Genomic DNA, 19,371 nt, shown 5'->3' on the forward strand with positions numbered 1-19,371 from the left:
CCCCAACTGCTGTCAAAATGTATGAACTGACAGCGGTTGGGGTTAGAACCTGACTCAGTTTCAGGTTCAAGCGAAATCGCCATTAAGGAACACACGTATAAACGGCCGAGTTATTAGCGAAAGATAAAGTAAACAAAGAGAAACTGTCATTTGCACTTAGGACCATTTGACATGTTTGGAGGGTACTGAATTGAGAATCAGAGTCAATATATACAAGCTTTACCGAAACCTACCGCAAAATTGAGTTGTTTACTTCTAACTATCAAACGTTCCGCTTACTCCAATTCACAATAAGTTTGTTAATTTGCACGATAGGATTGCCACATTACGCGTCTCTTTCTCTCACAAGATTGACTATGTGTTCGGTGAGTGTATTTATCCCAAGACGGATACAGGTGTGCACTATGCGTAAGTGCGGTTGTCATTTTTCTTCGATGAAGTCGAAAAAACAAGAGGATATGAAGAAGAAAAGCACAAACAAATGACGTAGTGGGCCTTTCCCTTGCCATAAGTATTGTTTCGGTTCGGTCATAATTATTTTAATCGGTATTTTCGAGGTAAAAAGTGTCCCAAAGTGTTCGAATCGATAGATCCCAGGAAAAGCTCGACCTTTTCTCACTTTTCATCAGGAAAGAATCAGGATGCTCGTTCGGTTGATTATAGGTTTGTTCCAGTACACGGAAGTCACTCCGGAGCAAACAGAAGCCAACAATACTTTTTACTCCGGTTTGCTACCAGAAGAAGAAAAAAGAGAAGACGAGAGTACAGGAACGATTTTCTCCGGAGTACTTCCAGTTTCTCCTGGTACTGGAACAAGCCTTATGTTTACTTCAAGAGCCCCGGGCGCCATGCTTAATTTTGCTAGCATAAAACAAATACACTCAAAAGCGTCAAACGTTCCCACCAGTGATGCCACTTGTACAGATTTATCTTGAGTGGTATAGATTTTTGAAGTGTTTTAACGGAAAAAGTACAGATTGGAATAGATTTTTTTATTGGCAGTAAGGTAAAATAATTTAACCCTGCGATGCATCCGAGTAAACAGCAGGTCAACGTTGAGTTAGGTAGCAGTGATGGCAAGAATCTGAACTGGAGCTGCTACTGATTGAGCTTGAACTCAAGCTGAAATTAGAATGCAATATGCGAGAAACCTGCTTCCAGCAAATCAAAGGGATGATGTCTAACTGAAAGCCGAACAAATATTCTCGGAGTGCATACATACAAAAAAATATTGGTGAAAGTAAGAGTGTTCCGCTCTTAGCAAAAAACAACCAACGCTTACTATTAGGTTGAAAGTAAAACCTTTAAAATATTCAAGAATAATAATCAAAATAACAGTTTTCCCTTTAAGCTAATGAAGAATAGTAATCAAAATAAAAGTTTTATTTTCAAACTAAGAGTATCACACTTAATTTAAATTACTGGGTACAGTAAAAATTTGCTGGGGTTTTGAACAGCAAACCGTTCGGTAATCAATTCAGTAAAACAATTTGGTTCCGAACTCTCCGCAATCCGTTCTATCCAAACGTCAAAAAACACTGGTAGGTCAGCAGTTTCCTCTGAAAATGGCGACTTGACAGATGATTTGCAGTACCTGTTTTGTAAGTTTTTGATAAGGTTCGGTAACGTTGGTACAATTTTGCCGAACAATCAGTCAGTATTTTACTGGATAATGTTTATGTACCGAAAAAAACAGAAGAGCTGATAAATTCAGTGAAAAAATATTGCGAGTTTCAGTAAATTATTCGAAAAAGTACTGAAACTCGCCAAAAAATGAAAACTATTCCGCAAATTTTTAAACAATTTGCTGACAACTCCTTAAAATATCACTTTACTGAGCAAGTCGTCAAAAGAAATTACTGAACAAGTTTGGGCTGGGTTAGTGTGTATGCGTTGGTTTTTTTTTATTCATTTCGTTTATTTTGTATGCGTTGGTTGTTTTTTGCTAAGAGTAAAAAACTCTTATTTTTACCAACATTTTTTCTGTGTGTACGTTTACTCTGACCTGCTCCATTTGAATTCCTGCAAGCAGGTTTCTCGCATCCTATTGATATTACCAGCCCCTGAGTGCATATAAGGAGAGTGACGACACTGTCAAAATTGGAACAATGATTATTTGTCAGTGTCATTCCAAACGAGTCAAATCCATGTATTTTGAGAGGTCGTTTGTTGGTTTCGAATATTACTGACAGATAATCATGACAGTTGTCTTCACTCTCCTTACATACACTCTGACCAGCCCCATCTCAGCTTCTTGCCGCCACTCTTTTGGCCACCTTTGGTTGCAAACAATTCACACACTTGAAAACAGATTTTTACCAAATTGATGGGTTCATAAATCCGCCAAATTGAAACAAGAAATCAATTTCAGTTCAAGTTCAACTCCAAGTTCAATTCCATTACACACATTACTGCATAATGTGTCAGTCAAACCCATCGTCTTTCGATTTGTACTGGAACATTATCGGAAAGTTCAATAATAGATCGTAATAATCGAAAGAGAAAGTAAACATAGAGAGGATCATTGTTACTTGCATCCTATCGGAAATTTACTCCAGAGTAATTTATTTCCATGGTTTCTTTCAATATATATTTATTCACGCATGCTTTTGGAAAGTGTGACCGAAAAGCTGTGAAACCACTAATAAATACAATACTACTAATTTATTACCATATCAATGATTCTTCCCCCATATTATGAGTATTACTCTTTAACATAATAAGTTTTCACACCTCATTTGAATCGACCAATTCGTTCAACAGAGTCCTCATTCGTCCGAACCAGTCGTGTTTGACCTGAAACTATACCTGCAGACCTAGACCCTATACTCACTATCGTTAATAGCCCCGATCGATGCTATGCTTTCGCTTTCAATAGTTAACCTAGCGCGATTTTCACCTTTGCAATATACGACGCCATTGATCATCTGTTAATGTCAATATTATTGTTGTTTGCGGATTCGATTCGTACAATTATTGTCCTCCACCATAGACAAATTGACGGTTCCAATACAATCGAATACAATCGATGCATAAGATGGGGATGGGGTTTCTCGTAGTTGGATCTAGGAGGCGGCGGGCAAAATAAAAACTGGCGTTTGGGATCACGTTCAATCCATTGTGAAGGCATCCAAGTGACCCGGTTGTGCTAGCGGTAGACAGAACTTCATCATGATCGAAATAGTTACAACAATAAATTGCATCACGCCCCGCTGACGGCTAATTTTCAAGGTTGATTTATTGATATTTTGCAATGCAATAGGTCGACAAGAACCATAGAAAAAGCAAGGAAGTCAAAACTTGCAGGAATGTTATTGTTGGGCCCATTCTATCGGTCGGCTTTGCTATTTCATTTTTCCACTTCGGGATCTTTCTGACAGCAGATCTATGAACGATTACGGAACCACGAGGAATGATGGATGGTTTAGTGGCTGTTTCGAAATGTTGCCAAATAATGCAGTGCCAGTCTGGTTTTTACCCCAGACGAGGCTCGCGGAACGTACAAAAAAAAACAAGTCAACTTCGAATGCAACCAAGCGTTGGTTGTCAAATGCAATTAGTCGATTAAATAGATATGCCAGAATATGAGAGTATGTCAGTAATATAAAAGAACAAGACAAAAATATACTTGTGTGTCCAGTCCCGTCCAATTCCGTCGACTGACGGCGACTATCTTACACAAATCTGGATCAAATTATTTCGAAGCTGATTTTGAACTCTGGACTGGACTGGAATCCGACGCTAGCTTAGCCCTGTCACTAAGTTAGTGTCGGATTCTGATGAGATGAAGTCGAAACGCAAATTCCATAACCAATTTAGACTGGAATTGGGAATTCTGACAGGTTGATTTGATTGACCTCCGAAACGGATATGACACCACGGCCGCAGCACTACAAACATAATATTATATTAAACAGAGTTGAACTGTTTCGCCACATTCACAAATCGCCTGCCAATCCAGATTTTTAACAATTTTTGGCATTCCTTTAAATTCTGTGAATTACTGAATATCCATTGTCGTAGTTTTCGTTGCAAGTCAATCAAAGAAATCGCACCTAAACTGCTTATTTTTACAACTTTCATATATATGAGTATATATTTTTGGGATCTTTGGTTTGGAACAGTTTTTACGAAAAAATATTTTAAAACTTCAGTTTTCTGTGATTATTTCAAGTTTAGCTGTAGATCCAACAAAACGTCCTACGAAGAACGTTCGTAGAAAAACTGTTCTTTGAGAGAGTACAAAGTTAATGTAATAAAGTGGATTAAAACGCAGTTCTTTTAATTAAATGAAATTTTTTTATACATTCGCGGAGTGATTTGCCCCTAGTTCCAAATTATGCCACGCGAATTCATTTCAAATCAACCACCACACACGGTAACACCTCAGCTTACCAGCTATCTGTATCTTTCAATCAATCTAACCATCATAATCGCAGCTCTAATTCTATTAATCACGCTATGAGTCTCGTTTTAATCGAACCCCCAATTCCACTGGCACAAAAACTTACCTTGACCGTCATGATCGCAAAATCCCTCTGTTGTTCCTGTTGCTATTAGTTACTATTCCGGCGCGTACACACAATAAAAAGCCGTCCAACAACAAACCAGAACTAAGAAAAAGGTTTCAATCTGCAGCGCCTACTACACTGCACGGTTGGTGGTCGTTGATGTTTTGCACGCGCTAAATCGAGGGTTCGGTCCGACTTCAATTCTAGATCAGTTCACACACTCGCACCCGCCTCTCTAAAGCCAGAACTGTTCAGTAATAATAATTAAACCCCCAACCGGTTCTAAGACAAACTTTGCAAGATTTGTTTAATATATGTAGCCAGCTGGCAGCTGGCTGCTCTTTATCACAATTGAATTATCGTGGGACTTGTAAAGCGTCGACGATTACACACAGAAAAATGGGTGGCGCGGCGTAAAGTTTTCAGAAGCGTTTGTTCTGCACACTTTCACACGCATCGGTTGCTGTTTTACGGCGCGGGCTGTGCTAATTTAGGCACACAAGCTTTATTGGATCCAGCCAGTAATGCGGTCGTTGACTAATTGCTTCTGAACGGTGTGGCTTATGTCCGACTAGTTCTATCAGAGGGTCCAACTATGCAGCAGATCTCATCGACTGGTTGCTGCTTTGCTGCAAACTAAACGCCTTTTTTTCTACGCGCACAGGACAAGGTTCACTTAGCACTTTTCAAACACGACGGAATCACACGGTCACCAAGCAGCTCACACGCGGTACCAAACGGGCGTATGTATGTACACTCCAGCACTGGAAGCGCTCAAATGGGGATACAGAATGACTGTTTACCTTCTTTTATAATAAGTAACATAAACCTTTCGGCGTCTCACGGCTGGGCGCGAGCGAGAGGGTTCAACTTTTGTGTTTGTATCTACATATAATCATACAGCCCCGCGCCGAAAGCTCACAATTGAGGCTGAGAGGAGAGAAATTTACTTGCTTGCATCAGGAGGAAAAGCGTGACTAGTGTTTTCAATGGGAAATCAATCCCGGATTTCGCGGACTATTCCTCGGATACCATTCAGTGACACAGTTTATGAACACTGGTAAGCAAATCAACGGACTTGCGGAGAAGATTGTGTCTAAAAGATCTAAGATCTAAAACCACGGATGGCTACTGAACTTGCAGCCACCGCAAAATCCGTAAACCGAATATGCATAACAAATCATTCTCGACTCTGACCACTCCACTTCAAATTGTGTTCACGCCGCATCGTAAATGCGTTTTTTATTCATTAAAGCGCTTGGCAGAGCGGCCATACAATTCTTTGAACTTAAACCAAACCGATTTGAATAACTCGTGTAGGATCGACGAGAAACACGGCTACTCTCGTGCACATTAAACAAGGAGGATCAGTTAATTTGGTACCGGTTCAAGCCAGAGTGAGTGAAGATGTCGGCCGAAACTTCAGACAGTTATACTCATGTAGATCTAGTTGCCTGGGGGACGGAGAAATGGTAGGTAAGTCAGCACTGCAGCCAGTGACAGCTATTCTTGTCACGTATGTAGTTTTTCATTCATAGATTCCTACTCGTGTTCGCGGTCGTGCTCCGTTCTTTGCCGCGAGGTACAAATTTGTTCAATTGTTACTTTTTTCGTTCTCGCGTCGCGCAACAGTCAAACGGTTGACTGATAGCTCAGCTTTCGTGGGAGTGGAGGCATACATTTCTCGGAATATCGTTGTTCTAAGGTCCGTTAGATTGGTAGAGAAATTTTATTTTACATAAACAAAGTGCTGTGTACATGTAAAAGTCGAAACAGTACTAGGATGGCATACAGGTTAAATTGGTTTTCTATTTATTTGTAGTTTTGATGTAGAGTACATGCAACATAAGAAATAAATAAAGGAACATAAACAAAAATAAAAGAAATAATCACAAATACCCAAATAGCATTTAAGGTTTAATGTGACTTGAAGTCACTCTTCAAACTTAAATTACACTTGTAGTGTGCTATAAAACTTAAAATTTTACTTGGGTAAGAATAACCTAAAATGTTTGAATGTAAAACTAGTCGAAATAAGTTGTAATTAAGGTAAGGCTCTCATTCAAATTTTTCAACAATTTTATTCTAATACAGGTCGGACTCGATTATCCGGGGATTTCAAAAACATCTCACCCCGGATAATCGAATCAAACTTTTTTTTTGCGTTATTTTATGAATTTAAGCTTCATACGTGGAGAAATTGGAAATAAAATGATCAGGGTAAATTTTCCTATTATGGTAAATGTAAATGTACCTATTTTGGCCCTAGTCAATTTTTCAGACTTTCAGGGTGTGATTTGTATTTTCAGTTGGTTTTCATTTATTATTCATATTGGTAACGAGTTAACGGTATGTATCAGTTGTTTATAGCTGTTTGTGTAAGAATTCTAAGACAAACTTTTTAATAAGGTGTGTCTTTTGCAATACATGTCAAACTCGATTACCCGGGTCTTCAATTTTCCAATGTAAACGATTCGATTACTCGAATACCAGAAAAAAAAAATAAAACTAAGTAAACTGGGGTCGTCTGTTTCTTGGCTCCAATTTAATTTACGTGGTGGTGTTACATATCAATAGCTAACAAGTCTTTTAATCCTCATTCTAGTTAGAAGAGTGCGTGTTGCGCCCCCATAAAAAGATCCTCGTCCTTGTCCTTGTAGCATTATTTAGTTGACCAATGTCGTACCGGATTGTCAGGTAATAACTACGCGTGTAGTCTTCGCAAACTCTCCCACTCATACTTGTCACTAGCGAAGGACTACCAGGTTACGTAGATGGCGCCTCAGCGAGAAGTATTGCTATCCATTTTTGCTTGAGCTACCCAAGAATTGAAATCACCTCCAGGGATGGGCGGGTCTCTTTTGAGAATCTCGTTAACCATTTCTTGAACAACTTTTTTCTACCGCGTATAGGGTCCCACAACTATTTTTCATTAGAGCTGTTGGCGTCAAGAAACACGAAAAACCTGGTTTAATAAAGATAAGTGCTTCTTGTGCAGTGCTAGAAGCTTCTCAATATTTACCTTCCGATCTAGTTCAATTGCATGAAAAAGATAATTGGGGGATATCTAAATTAGAAAATTTTAGCAGTTTTCAATAATATTGCCAGTCTAAGAAAATATTCCAAAATTTAATTTTCACCATTAACTGAAACTATCACTGGCAGCACTGCTTCAGCGGAACCCAATCAGATTAATTGTAATAACTTCTGTTCTACTGATAATATTTATAACTTTTAGTGCTCAAATGAAAGATCTTAGTCGCTTTTATTAGCCTTACTTGTCGTTGTGTAAACTAAAAGTTATAGTCATTTGGAAACGTGGTTGTTTATCAACAAGAAGGGCGTGAGCGGGTTAAAGATGCCATTGGAATTCTGAGCAGGAATCAATTGTTGAAGGGGATAATGGGAGAAGAGCAATATTGTGTCAAAGTTCACTGGAATTCAGAGCGGGATATTTACACCGGATTTCAATGAAAATAGGACCATGATTCTAACAGTATCTGAAATAAATCATAATCTTCAGCGGAATTCTATCTTGACAAGGATTTGATCAGACATTTAAGAAGCTTTTCTCTTGAATCCTGCATAAAATTCAGAGAAAAAAAAACCATATAAATACGGACGAATATTCAATCAAAATTCTGAAATAGATTCCATTGGGATGCTAAGAAAACTTCGATCAGAATCCCGGAAAGTATCCAAACAGAATCCTGAGAAGCATGTCATCATTATCCCAAGAGATAGCCAGAAATCAACCGAGCAATGTAGGTATAATGATATTTTATGTGGCCTGTGTATTTACGTGTATCACGAGAAAAGTGTACTTTTAGTGTAAAATTAAAAAGTTGCATATTTGGCAAAACTGGTGTTAAAAACTTTGAAAAAATTATCTCTCTGATTGATTCTAATGCAAACAGTACTAGAGATATAATTCGAAGAAAAACAATTTTTTAAACAATTTGTTAAAATTAAAAGTGTTCTCATGGACTGAGGGGCTGTTCAAACGACACAACAATTTAAGTTATTATATATTGGCTCCAGGCACGGATTCAGAAAAAAAATTCTGGAGGGGTCTGAAATTTCGGTTTTAAAATGAACATTGTGCAATTCGTAACACGTAAAAACCTTAGTTAATGGATACAAGTTTTGGTTGGTCAAATTAGGTTTGAAATGATTTTAAGTTTGAAACTAACATAAACTTAAATTTAACTTAAAATTTCTCTCTGTTTTCACTTGTTGAGAAATTTTAAATTAAATTTCAAAGCGGGTCCGGACCCCCAGGACCCTCCCCCTGGATCCGCCACTGATTGGCTCTAAATGAACAATTTCTTCAAAACTGGTTCCAATCCATGCAGGTCGATTCCAAGTTTTGGTTTTTTTAGGTCACTTTGCGCGGAATAACCCATAAGCTATTTTTGGTAGGTCAAAATTTGAGAGGAGATTAATCCTAGACCCCTCAATTACCCGAAAAAATGTTCTATTGACTGCAATAATCGAATTAGCACTAAAATAAGACATTATAGTTGAAATCAGATTTTTTTTCTAAACACCCGGATAATCGAATCATTTTCCCCGGATAATCGAATCACGGATAATCGAATCCCCGGATAATCGAATCCCCGGATAATCGAGTCCGACCTGTAATTCAATTTTTTGGTCTTTTGACTTAAGTGCCAATACCTTATTTAGGACTTGGTGATATCCAACGGGAAAAAACGATCGGAAATGGTGAGTGAAGCTAAGCAATCATGTGAAAAAAATTCCCCCCAGAGGCGAGATTCGAACTCGCAACCTTTGAGACTCCGGCCCAATGCACTAACCCTTATGCTATCCCTGGGTATGGTGACATCCCAGAAATAACATATGATTATCCCACTGGCGACGGTGATCGTACCCTGCGTGCAAAGCGAGAATCACACACAACGACAGCTGATCACCCCAACACATTTGATCTATTTAATTTCCCCGCTAGATACCAAGGCCCGGGTTTTTATTATCGTCTGATGTCTAATTTTTAGTTCATTACCCATCGTACTTCGGTGGGTGACAGAGCTAATGAATTAAATAGATCAAATGTGTTGGGGTGATCAGCTGTCGTTGTGTGTGATTCTCGCTTTGCACGCAGGGTACGATCACCGTCGCCAGTGGGATAATCATATGTTATTTCTGGGATGTCACCATACCCAGGAATAGCATAAGGGTTAGTGCATTGGGCCGGAGTCTCAAAGGTTGCGAGTTCGAATCTCGCCTCTGGAGGAAATTTTTTCACATGATTGCTTAGCTTCACTCACCATTTCCGATCGTTTTTCCCCGTTGGATACCACCAAACAATTTTATTGTTTTCTTTGCATTTTTTGAAAGGCATAAGTGTCTACTATGTTGTGTTGAACCGGATTTCGATCCACGCATTCTGCAGGCCATTATTCGAATCGGCGTCCTGGCCGCCATGGGACGTCTCAGGTAGAAACCTGGTATTATGTACGTTCCCAGAATGCGTTGCGTTGCGCTATACATGTGCACTAGTCTCGAACGTATTTCACGCCATGATCTGTTTGGGGGCGCCCGGGCCGGCTTAAGACCATTAGGGGCCTCTGGGCACAATTGAACTAGGGGCCCCTGTCATTGAAAAGATGTAAACGGATGTAGGATAGTTCTCCATGACACTCTAAGACTCTTCCTAATTTGAGTCAAGTAAGTCTATAATTGAGTTTACATGGAAAAAATCATCAAAATATATGAAGGAAAAACAATGTTTTAGACTCCGCCACCAGGAAGAATTGTACTCGTAAGATGATCTGGGTAGATAAAGAAAAGTTTTTAGTAAGTGTTCTTTCTTGTTCAAAATTTCAAAAAAAATCAAAATCCCGGGCCTCCAAAGGTAGAGTTATTAGCGAAGAAAATGGTAAATCATCACATCACAGAGAAGATTCGCGTTTCAATCCAAGATTTCTTCAAAGAGACAAATTATAATGGCAATTGAACAGATAACAGGATATATGAAGCCTAGAAATAAAGGTATGGCGTGGAGTCTGCGTAATGTGAAGCGTACTGCCAGCATTGACATACGGTGATCTGACATTCATAGTTGCATGGTGTTGTTTGAGGATGTCTTTAGCTATGGAGAAATAATGAAATATGGCAGCTTCGCCGTCCACCATTTACACGTTGCCTAGGCCAGAAAAATTTCTCGTACTCCGTGATGTGTCAAGCCGGTTTTCGTAAACTAACCGAGACATTTCTTATGTCTTAAATATTTTTAAGACATCGAAGCATTCTATGTCAATAGTTGCTATTTTAGAGGACTATCAGTAAAGTATTACACTTTTTTTTCTACCGCATGCAAGTTTTGCCGAGATTTGAACAGCCGAGCACTCGGCAATCGCAGTAATAACTCGGTAATACAATTGTTTGCCGAGATTCGGGAAATATTTCGCTGAAGATCAGCAAACAAATGACACTTTTTCGAGATATCAGCATAAACATTTACTGATTATTCGGCTATACGGGAAATTTCCGGGTACAACTAAGCGTGTACAATGCGAACTACAATAAACAAAAAAAAAAAACAATAAACAATGCGAACTAAATATAGAAATAATTATTTGTTGTTAATTTTGAGCGTTTTTCGCTTGTATTACCATTAAATTTTAACCAAAGCTATATTATTGTACGACATGAGGCCAAACAATGTCGCCATTCACCTCTGATACAGAACTCCTATCCCAGTGGTGCCAACCGGGGTACGAGTCAACGCCGTTTTTGCATGGATCCGGCTGGGTTGGGTTCTCGCTACCACCCCCCCCCCCTGCTTTTATTTTGATAGCGATTGGGGTTGGAGCCCGACTCGGTTTCGTTTCGGACAGAAGCTGCCTTAGTAAAGATCTCTGGATCGTATGCTGACAGGGAAGGGGAACAAACGCCGCGTGTGTGGAACTGTTAATATATCACTCATACAAAGTAATGCTTCAGGTATTGTTGTTGCTCATTTTTTCATTTTTTTGCCGCTCAAATCGTAAATGAAATCGAGTTTTTTGCTGTAGTTTCGGTTTGTCTACTAGCCATAAATAATATTTTCAATGTTACACGGTTGCATAAGCATATTTTTTATAGCATATTTTCAATATTATTTCTTTTTTTCCCTTTGGTAGTTTCCCTTCTGTAAACGGACTTAGCTAAATCAAAATATCTACCAAGATATATTCTGATTCATTTCCCTACCTACTAATACCAATCCTATCCTGCGACCCTTGTGGATGATGCAGAGAATTCCTCGGTCATAATCAATCTTCCCATGAACATCGATAAGTTTGCACCTGTGTACAAAATGTCGTGCACACGTTCAACCTAAAACTTGCTTTGCCTTTGTGTACAGGTTCGCCTCGAACACCGAACCCAAGCGAACGATGTGCAAACTTAGGTTTAACCACCGTGTACGTACACACCGTGTGCGTACACAAGAAAGGCATACACAAAACAGAATGAGTCCAGAATAGTGATGATGAGTGATAGAAAGAGAAAACTAGTGCCAAGAACCTACGTGTACGAACGCCGCGTACGCACATGGGGATCGGTTGTGCAGACGAACATGTGTACGTGTTTTTGGTACGCAAGTTAACGATGAAGCCACGCGACTCAGGTGCTGACGTCGAAGTTCCTCGAGACAACCGGCAAACATCGCAATCGCCAAGCTAGGCATTTTTGTTAGACGACGACAACGTGCGACCCAATCGATGGCAACGTGTGACCGGATGGATGGCACCACCGCGAGGATTGCAGAGTTAGCAGTATTGAACTGTAGTTAGGGCTAATTAATTGAAATAAATTCATTCGAGGTGGAACGGTAGAGTAGTGTAGTTGTATTTTTTAAAAAGAGTATCACAAACTCTTATTCTTAACTGGAGGCTCCGGCGAGATCCATCTCGTGCCGGGAAGTGTATAAGTGTTCGAGTGACTTGTGAAAAAAATCTTACAACCTGGTCTCTAGAGCCAAGCAAAAAAGTGCAAAAATCTAAATAGTGGTGGTCCAAGGAGCCACATACAAGTTAAAAAAAAAACCCGACACAAAGCGAGAAGCGAAGACACCGTGGATTATCCCAATTGATAGTAGGGTCCGGAGTAGTGGATGCAACACAGCAGAGCAAAACGGAGCAACCCAAAATATCTGCCTCTTCTCCCCCGACACTTGGTGGAACGCCAAAAAGAAGACCGGATTAACTTATGCCGGCCGAACCGAGGACACGGTCCTATATGTAAGTACCAATAATTTTTTATCATTCTAAGTGTTAGTGACAAAAAAATCCAAGAAAATCCAGAGTACAGGTGTATAGTGAAAAAGTGTTAATTATCAATTTTCATTAAAAATAAATTTCCGTCAAAATTAGTAAGAAAAAATCTAGATTAAACTTTTACTTCAAAAAAATAATGGAGCACCCAGCCCCAATTCCTGCGGCTGCACAGTTGACCATGCAACAATTTATTGAATTAGGAAAACTACCAGATTTTATTCGTGATTTACAAAATTTTGATGGTAAGCCAACAGAACTATTAGTATGGCTTACAGATGTTGAGGGCATTTTCTGCATGTACAGAGATGCCGGAGCCACGGAAGCTCAAATTGATTTAATTGAACGCTCCGTGAGACGAAAAATTAGAGGCGAAGCAGCCGATATTCTCAATTCGAATAACATTGTGCATGATTGGGCACAAATAAAATCGACGTTGCTTCTATATTACAGGGATAAGCGTGATATAAAAACATTGGACTTCGAACTAACAACTATTAAAAAGAACTCCAATGAAAGTTTAGGCAGTTACTACTCCAGGGTGAACGAACTACTTTCATCCATAGTAGCTCAAATTCAAACGGAGGAAAAACTGTTCCTCCATGCTAATTCACACATTGACTATTTTCGAGAAAAAGCAATAGATGCATTTATTCGAGGGTTAGAAAAACCTCTGTGTCATTTACTAAAAACATTCAATCCAAAGACGTTAAACCAGGCGTATCAGTTTTGCCTAGACTACCACAATATGGATACCAGATCGGCACCCTTCCGAAATGAACATTTCACCCCAACTCCCAAACCAAGGGATTTGGAAATCAATAGGCTTCCTCCTAGACCACCTCCAAGGAGATATCCATCTCCACCAATTCCAGCCCCAAGGAATTTTCCACAGATGCCATCATTTGGCAGGCAACACTTTCAAGCCAATCCTTTCACCCAAACCAGACCTCAGTACCAGCCTAATCCATTCCAGGCACCCCCACGGCCTTGGGCTGCGAAACCATTACCGAAACCCGAGCCGATGGATATTGACCAGAGTATGAGAACACACAATGTGGACTATGGTAACAGGCCACCAATGAATCTTAAAAGACCACCGCCGATATCGGGGCAAGCATATCCGTACCCATTCAAAAAGCACGCTCATCCTATCGATACCATTTTTGAAGATCGAACAGAAGATCTCTATAATTACGAATATGATTATTACGACGATTCATATCCATATTATGATATGCAATCACCGGCAGAACCGGAACCTAAATTAGATACGCAAGAGCAAGAACCGCAGCAAGATGAGGCTACAGCCACCCATTTTTTAGAATGGAGCTCAAGTTGGTGAAACCTATATTGCTCTACATCAACTTGAAGACTACTAGTGGACAGTTCCCCTTTTTAGTAGATACAGGAGCAAACATTAACTTAATCAATCCAAAACTTGCCTGGGCCTACAAGGACAGCAGGCCGTATGATTTCAATGCCGAAGGCATCACTAGTGCTAACGGTAAATTTAACGCAACCTCTGCGATAGATATAAACTTTTTTTATCCGAAAATTAATTACGTTACTAAATTTCTGTTACATAAGTTCCATTCATTTTTCTACGGAATCATAGGGACAGAAATACTGAATGACTTGAATGCAAATATTGATTTTCCTAATAGGACTTTGACCTTGTATTCTGATAATCAGAAACTTGTCATTCCTCTCTGCGAATATTCTCAGACAAACTGTACTTCCAATAGCGTTTTTCGAACAGCTCATCTTACTGAAGAGGAGCAGAATCAACTAAGAGTTGTCCTCGACAGCTCAAAAGAAGTTTTTCATGAAACAAATGCAAAATTAACATGCTCAACAAACGTTGAGTGCACAATCAATACCACCGATGATATTCCAGTTCATCAGAAGGTATATCCTTACCCTGCTGCCTATGCAGACGAGGTAAAAAAGCAAATCAGCAAACTCCTGGAAGATGGTATTATTCGACCATCTCGTTCAGCGTGGACGGCACCAGTATGGGTTGTACCAAAGAAACCCGATGCCTCAGGAGAGAAAAAATTCCGAATGGTGATAGACTATCGGAAGGTGAACGAGAAGACAATTCCCGATAAATATCCAATGCCCGAGATTGGGTATGTTTTAGATCAGCTAAAGGGTCAAAAATACTTCACCACCCTTGATTTAGCGTCTGGATTTCACCAGATTAAAATGAGGGAGAAAGATATCGAGAAAACGGCTTTCGCCATCAACAACGGGAAATATGAGTTCACTCGAATGCCGTTCGGCTTGAAGAATGCTCCTGCGATCTTCCAGCGGGCAATTGACGACGTGCTAAGAGATCACATAGGGAAAATATGCTATGTGTACATCGATGACGTCATCGTGTTTGGAAAGACCCTAAACGAACATTTGAAAAATCTTAAAATAATTCTAGAAACACTAAATAATGCAAATCTCAAGATTCAGTTGGACAAATGCGAGTTTTTGCATTCTGAAATAGAATTTTTAGCATTTGTTATCGGTGCTGAAGGTATCAAACCTAACACTAAAAAAATTGAAGTTATCAATAGGTACCCAGAGCCTAAGAATCTCAAAGAGCTTCGTTCCTTCCTTGGAATGATGAGTTATTATCGAAGATTTGTAAAAGACTTTGCGAAAATCGCAAAACCTCTTACAAACCTTCTTCGGGGGGAAAGAAATCTCTCATCAAATAGAAAAATTTCGCTCTCGAATGATGAAAAACGATGCTTCGACAAGTTGAAGAACGTATTAAAATCGTCTGACGTTCTCATTTACCCAGACTATGGGAAACCTTTTATTCTCACAACGGACGCATCTGATTTCGCTATAGGTGCTGTCCTATCCCAAGGTGACATCGGCAAAGACAAACCGATTCACTTTGCTTCCAGAACTTTGTCTTCAACGGAAGAAAAATACTCTGTGCCAGAGAAGGAAATGTTAGCGATCTTCTGGTCTTTGCAAGTATTTAGAAACTATTTATACGGGGCGAAGTTTAAAATTCTAACTGATCACCAACCGTTAACGTTTGCTTTATCTCCAAAAAATACAAATGCAAAACTCAAAAGATGGAAGGCATATTTAGAAGAGCATGATTATGAAATAGTGTATAAGCCAGGAAAAGCAAACGTGGTGGCAGACGCCTTAAGCAGAATTGTATGCTCCCTATCAGCAACCCAACATTCAGCCGAAAATAGCGACGACTTTTATATACCTTCGACTGAATCGCCAATCAACGTATTTCGTCATCAAGTGGTAATAAAGAAAGGACCTGATAAAACAATAACAGAAACCCCATTTTCAGGATACACAAGAATTACAATTTATATAAATGAAATTAACGATGATTCATTATTACAGGTACTAAAAAACCACTTTAACTATTCTAAAGTAAATGGTTTGTTAACAGATGAGAACACAATGGGAAAAATGCAAGAGGTCTATAAAAGACATTTCGGACAACAAAATCTGTTAACGATTCGTTTCACTCAGAATATGCTTGAAGACATAACTGAGGAAGATGACCAATGGAATATCATCCGCACTGAACACTACAGAGCCCACAGAGGTGCACAGGAAAATAAACAGCAAATATTTCGAAATTATTTCTTTCCAAAATTAGCTCAAAAGGTAGGAGATTTTATCACTAACTGTCCGATTTGTCATGAGTGCAAATATGATAGAAACCCGATAAAGTTTCCTATACAAGAAACACCAATTCCAAAGGCTCCATTTGAAATAGCGCACATCGACATTATGTTTTTAGAGAGTCTTCACTTTTTGACATATGTCGACAAATTTTCAATATTCGCTCAAGTCACACAAATCGAATCAAGAGCAGCCGTCGACCTCATACCAGCAATAAAGGATATTCTCTTAAAGTACAAAGCACCAAACACACTTGTGATGGATGGTGAAAAATCCTTTATGACGGGAGAGATCATTAATTTTTACAACATACACAAAATCAACCCATATGTAACCGCCACCGGTCGGAGCGAAATGAACGGAACCGTTGAACGTTTCCACTCAACGCTCCTAGAAATTTACCGAATAACAAAAACTGAAAATCCGAATCTCTCAACTCCAGACCTGATCCAACTATCCGTACAGAAATATAATTCTTCTATTCACTCCTCCACAAATTTCACTCCTTTGGAAATAATTCTTCCCTCTCCTCGTACACCGGACATTATCGAAAAGACTTACAGAAACCTACTACGAACCCAGAAAAATGCGCTGGAACACCATAACAAAAAAAAGAAACCTGTACCGATCGAAGAAAATCAAGACGCATACGAGACGACCCGACAAAGACTTAAACACAAGAAAAGGTTCAAAAAAATAAAAATTTCGAAAGTTAACAAAAGCACAATTACGACTGACGATAACCGACGAATCCACAAAGACGACCTCAAAATTAGGAAAATATAAAACGTGACTTCTACTTCTACGTTTCAGACTACTACTGCTATTATGTATTCAACCAGACCAACTTCAATCGACACAAGATGTGACACTCGACTTACGGGACGTAGGACGTCAACCAGTCATGATCTTCGATCAAGGCGAGGCACGGATCAAACTTGACCACACATATTACATTCATCACTTCAATCTAACGACTATTAGAATGCAAGTAAAAAGCCTTAGAGATCAGTTTGAAAACTTTAGCAGAAATCAATTTTCCGACTTAATAATAGAAAAATTTAACGAAATAGATTTTGCATTAAAAAGCATAGACCCTATCAGACGTCATAAACGTTGGGATAGCTTAGGCACAGTTTGGAAATTTATAGCTGGCAGTCCAGATGCCAATGATTTGAGAATCATCAATTCTACCATAAATAATTTAATTATGAACAATAATGAGCAGATCAGGATTAACCGTGAGATAAACCTACAATTGAAGGAAGCAATGTTTGAAACGAAAAAGGCAATCAATCTGTTTAACACAAGATCAGCCGAAACTTATTCCACTAAGATTTTATTTCATTTAAACTACTTATCAAAGAAATTGAACCAGATAATTGATACAATCTTGTTAGCTAAATTAGGAATAGTAAACGAAAAAATTCTGAGCCAACGTGAAATTGATATTTTAATCAATGATTTAGCTAGGGAAAATATAACGGTTCATACTGCTCTGGAAGCAATGAATTATGCGACGACATCAGTGGCAACGAACAGTTTGGAAATTGCACTCATAATAAAAATGCCAAAACTCGACCCGAGAATATTCAACAAAATACGTCTATACCCAATCATTCACAAAAATAAGCAAATTCATATAGATCATCGATTTTATCTAACTCACAAAGACGAGATTTACTCCATAAACTCAGTCGAACCTACTATATTCGACGCAAACGAAATCAATTTGGACAATTCAACCTGCATACCGAAGTATTGAAAGGAGAACAGGCAACTTGTAATTTTACCACCAACCCAGTTGAAGGAGAAGTTATTTTTCTAGACAACCAACACTTGTTCATAAACACTATGAAAAATTTCACCCTTTCATCAAATTGTGGCCTAACAAACAGAAACCTGACCGGAGCATTCATCGTTTTCTTCAGAAATTGTCAGTTATACATCAATAATGTTTTATATAGCTCAAGAGTGAAAACCTTACCGGGAAACCCAATACAACTACCCCTAGACGGAATCGATGTGAATATGCATCGAGAGATTCTAAACATCAGCCTGGACCATTTACATAAACTCCATCTGGAAACGAGGAAGGAGCTGGATGTTATCCGGCTATCAACGAACAGTATAAAGTGGCCAACATTATCCATTTTCGGGGGAATTATGTCCCTACCTAGCTTAATCGGTATAGCATTTCTCCTTAGATTTCTCATCCATAGATCAGCTACCATAAACATACAACCTGCAGCCAGGACCACAACAGTCGAAGATCCAGTACCAGACATCCAACCTAACATTAGACGTTTGACAATCAGAGAAGTGATTCGTACGGAACCTCATCTCTCAGGAAGGACGAGTTAACGATGAAGCCACGCGACTCAGGTGCTGACGTCGAAGTTCCTCGAGACAACCGGCAAACATCGCAATCGCCAAGCTAGGCATTTTTGTTAGACGACGACAACGTGCGACCCAATCGATGGCAACGTGTGACCGGATGGATGGCACCACCGCGAGGATTGCAGAGTTAGCAGTATTGAACTGTAGTTAGGGCTAATTAATTGAAATAAATTCATTCGAGGTGGAACGGTAGAGTAGTGTAGTTGTATTTTTTAAAAAGAGTATCACAAACTCTTATTCTTAACTCGCATTAGCGCGTTCGAGTTTGCACACGAATTGTGGGTTTAAGATGAGCACAGAACTAGAGCGAACATGGTGTTCGATGTTCATTTGGGAAGTCTGGTCATAATAGTCACAAGTGTTGAACTAACATTCCTTCCCGTCCCAAAATTGACCTACATGGGCGTGGTCATCTACATTATTGATCATACTATCGTGATTTCCGGCGGTTGGAACTTTCCGGACTCGCACACGGACGACTCGTGAAAGCACAATCGAAAACGGGACGC

At 39.2% G+C, this 19,371-nt stretch overlaps 2 protein-coding genes across 2 annotated transcripts in view; one reads left to right on the plus strand and one right to left on the minus strand.

Annotated features, from left to right (window-relative positions):
* LOC131685312 (tyrosine-protein phosphatase non-receptor type 23) overlaps window positions 1-5,297 on the minus strand; it is a 28,541-nt gene extending 23,244 nt beyond the window's left edge. The window contains exon 1 of the mRNA XM_058968954.1: window positions 4,512-5,297. Coding sequence (XP_058824937.1) covers window positions 4,512-4,523 — 12 coding nt within the window. The 5' untranslated portion in view covers window positions 4,524-5,297. The remainder of the gene's footprint in view (window positions 1-4,511) is intronic.
* Window positions 5,298-13,541: 8,244 nt separating this feature from the next.
* LOC131676132 (uncharacterized) lies at window positions 13,542-19,146 on the plus strand. Its single transcript, XM_058955255.1, is given in 6 exon segments — window positions 13,542-14,130; window positions 14,196-14,300; window positions 14,556-15,326; window positions 17,269-18,219; window positions 18,222-18,650; window positions 18,714-19,146. Coding segments are annotated over 6 exon segments (2,958 nt in total). The 3' UTR covers window positions 18,827-19,146.
* The last annotated feature ends 225 nt before the right edge of the window (window positions 19,147-19,371 follow it).

This window comes from Topomyia yanbarensis, chromosome 1 (assembly GCF_030247195.1).
Source record: "Topomyia yanbarensis strain Yona2022 chromosome 1, ASM3024719v1, whole genome shotgun sequence".
Taxonomy (NCBI): Eukaryota; Metazoa; Arthropoda; class Insecta; order Diptera; family Culicidae; genus Topomyia; species Topomyia yanbarensis.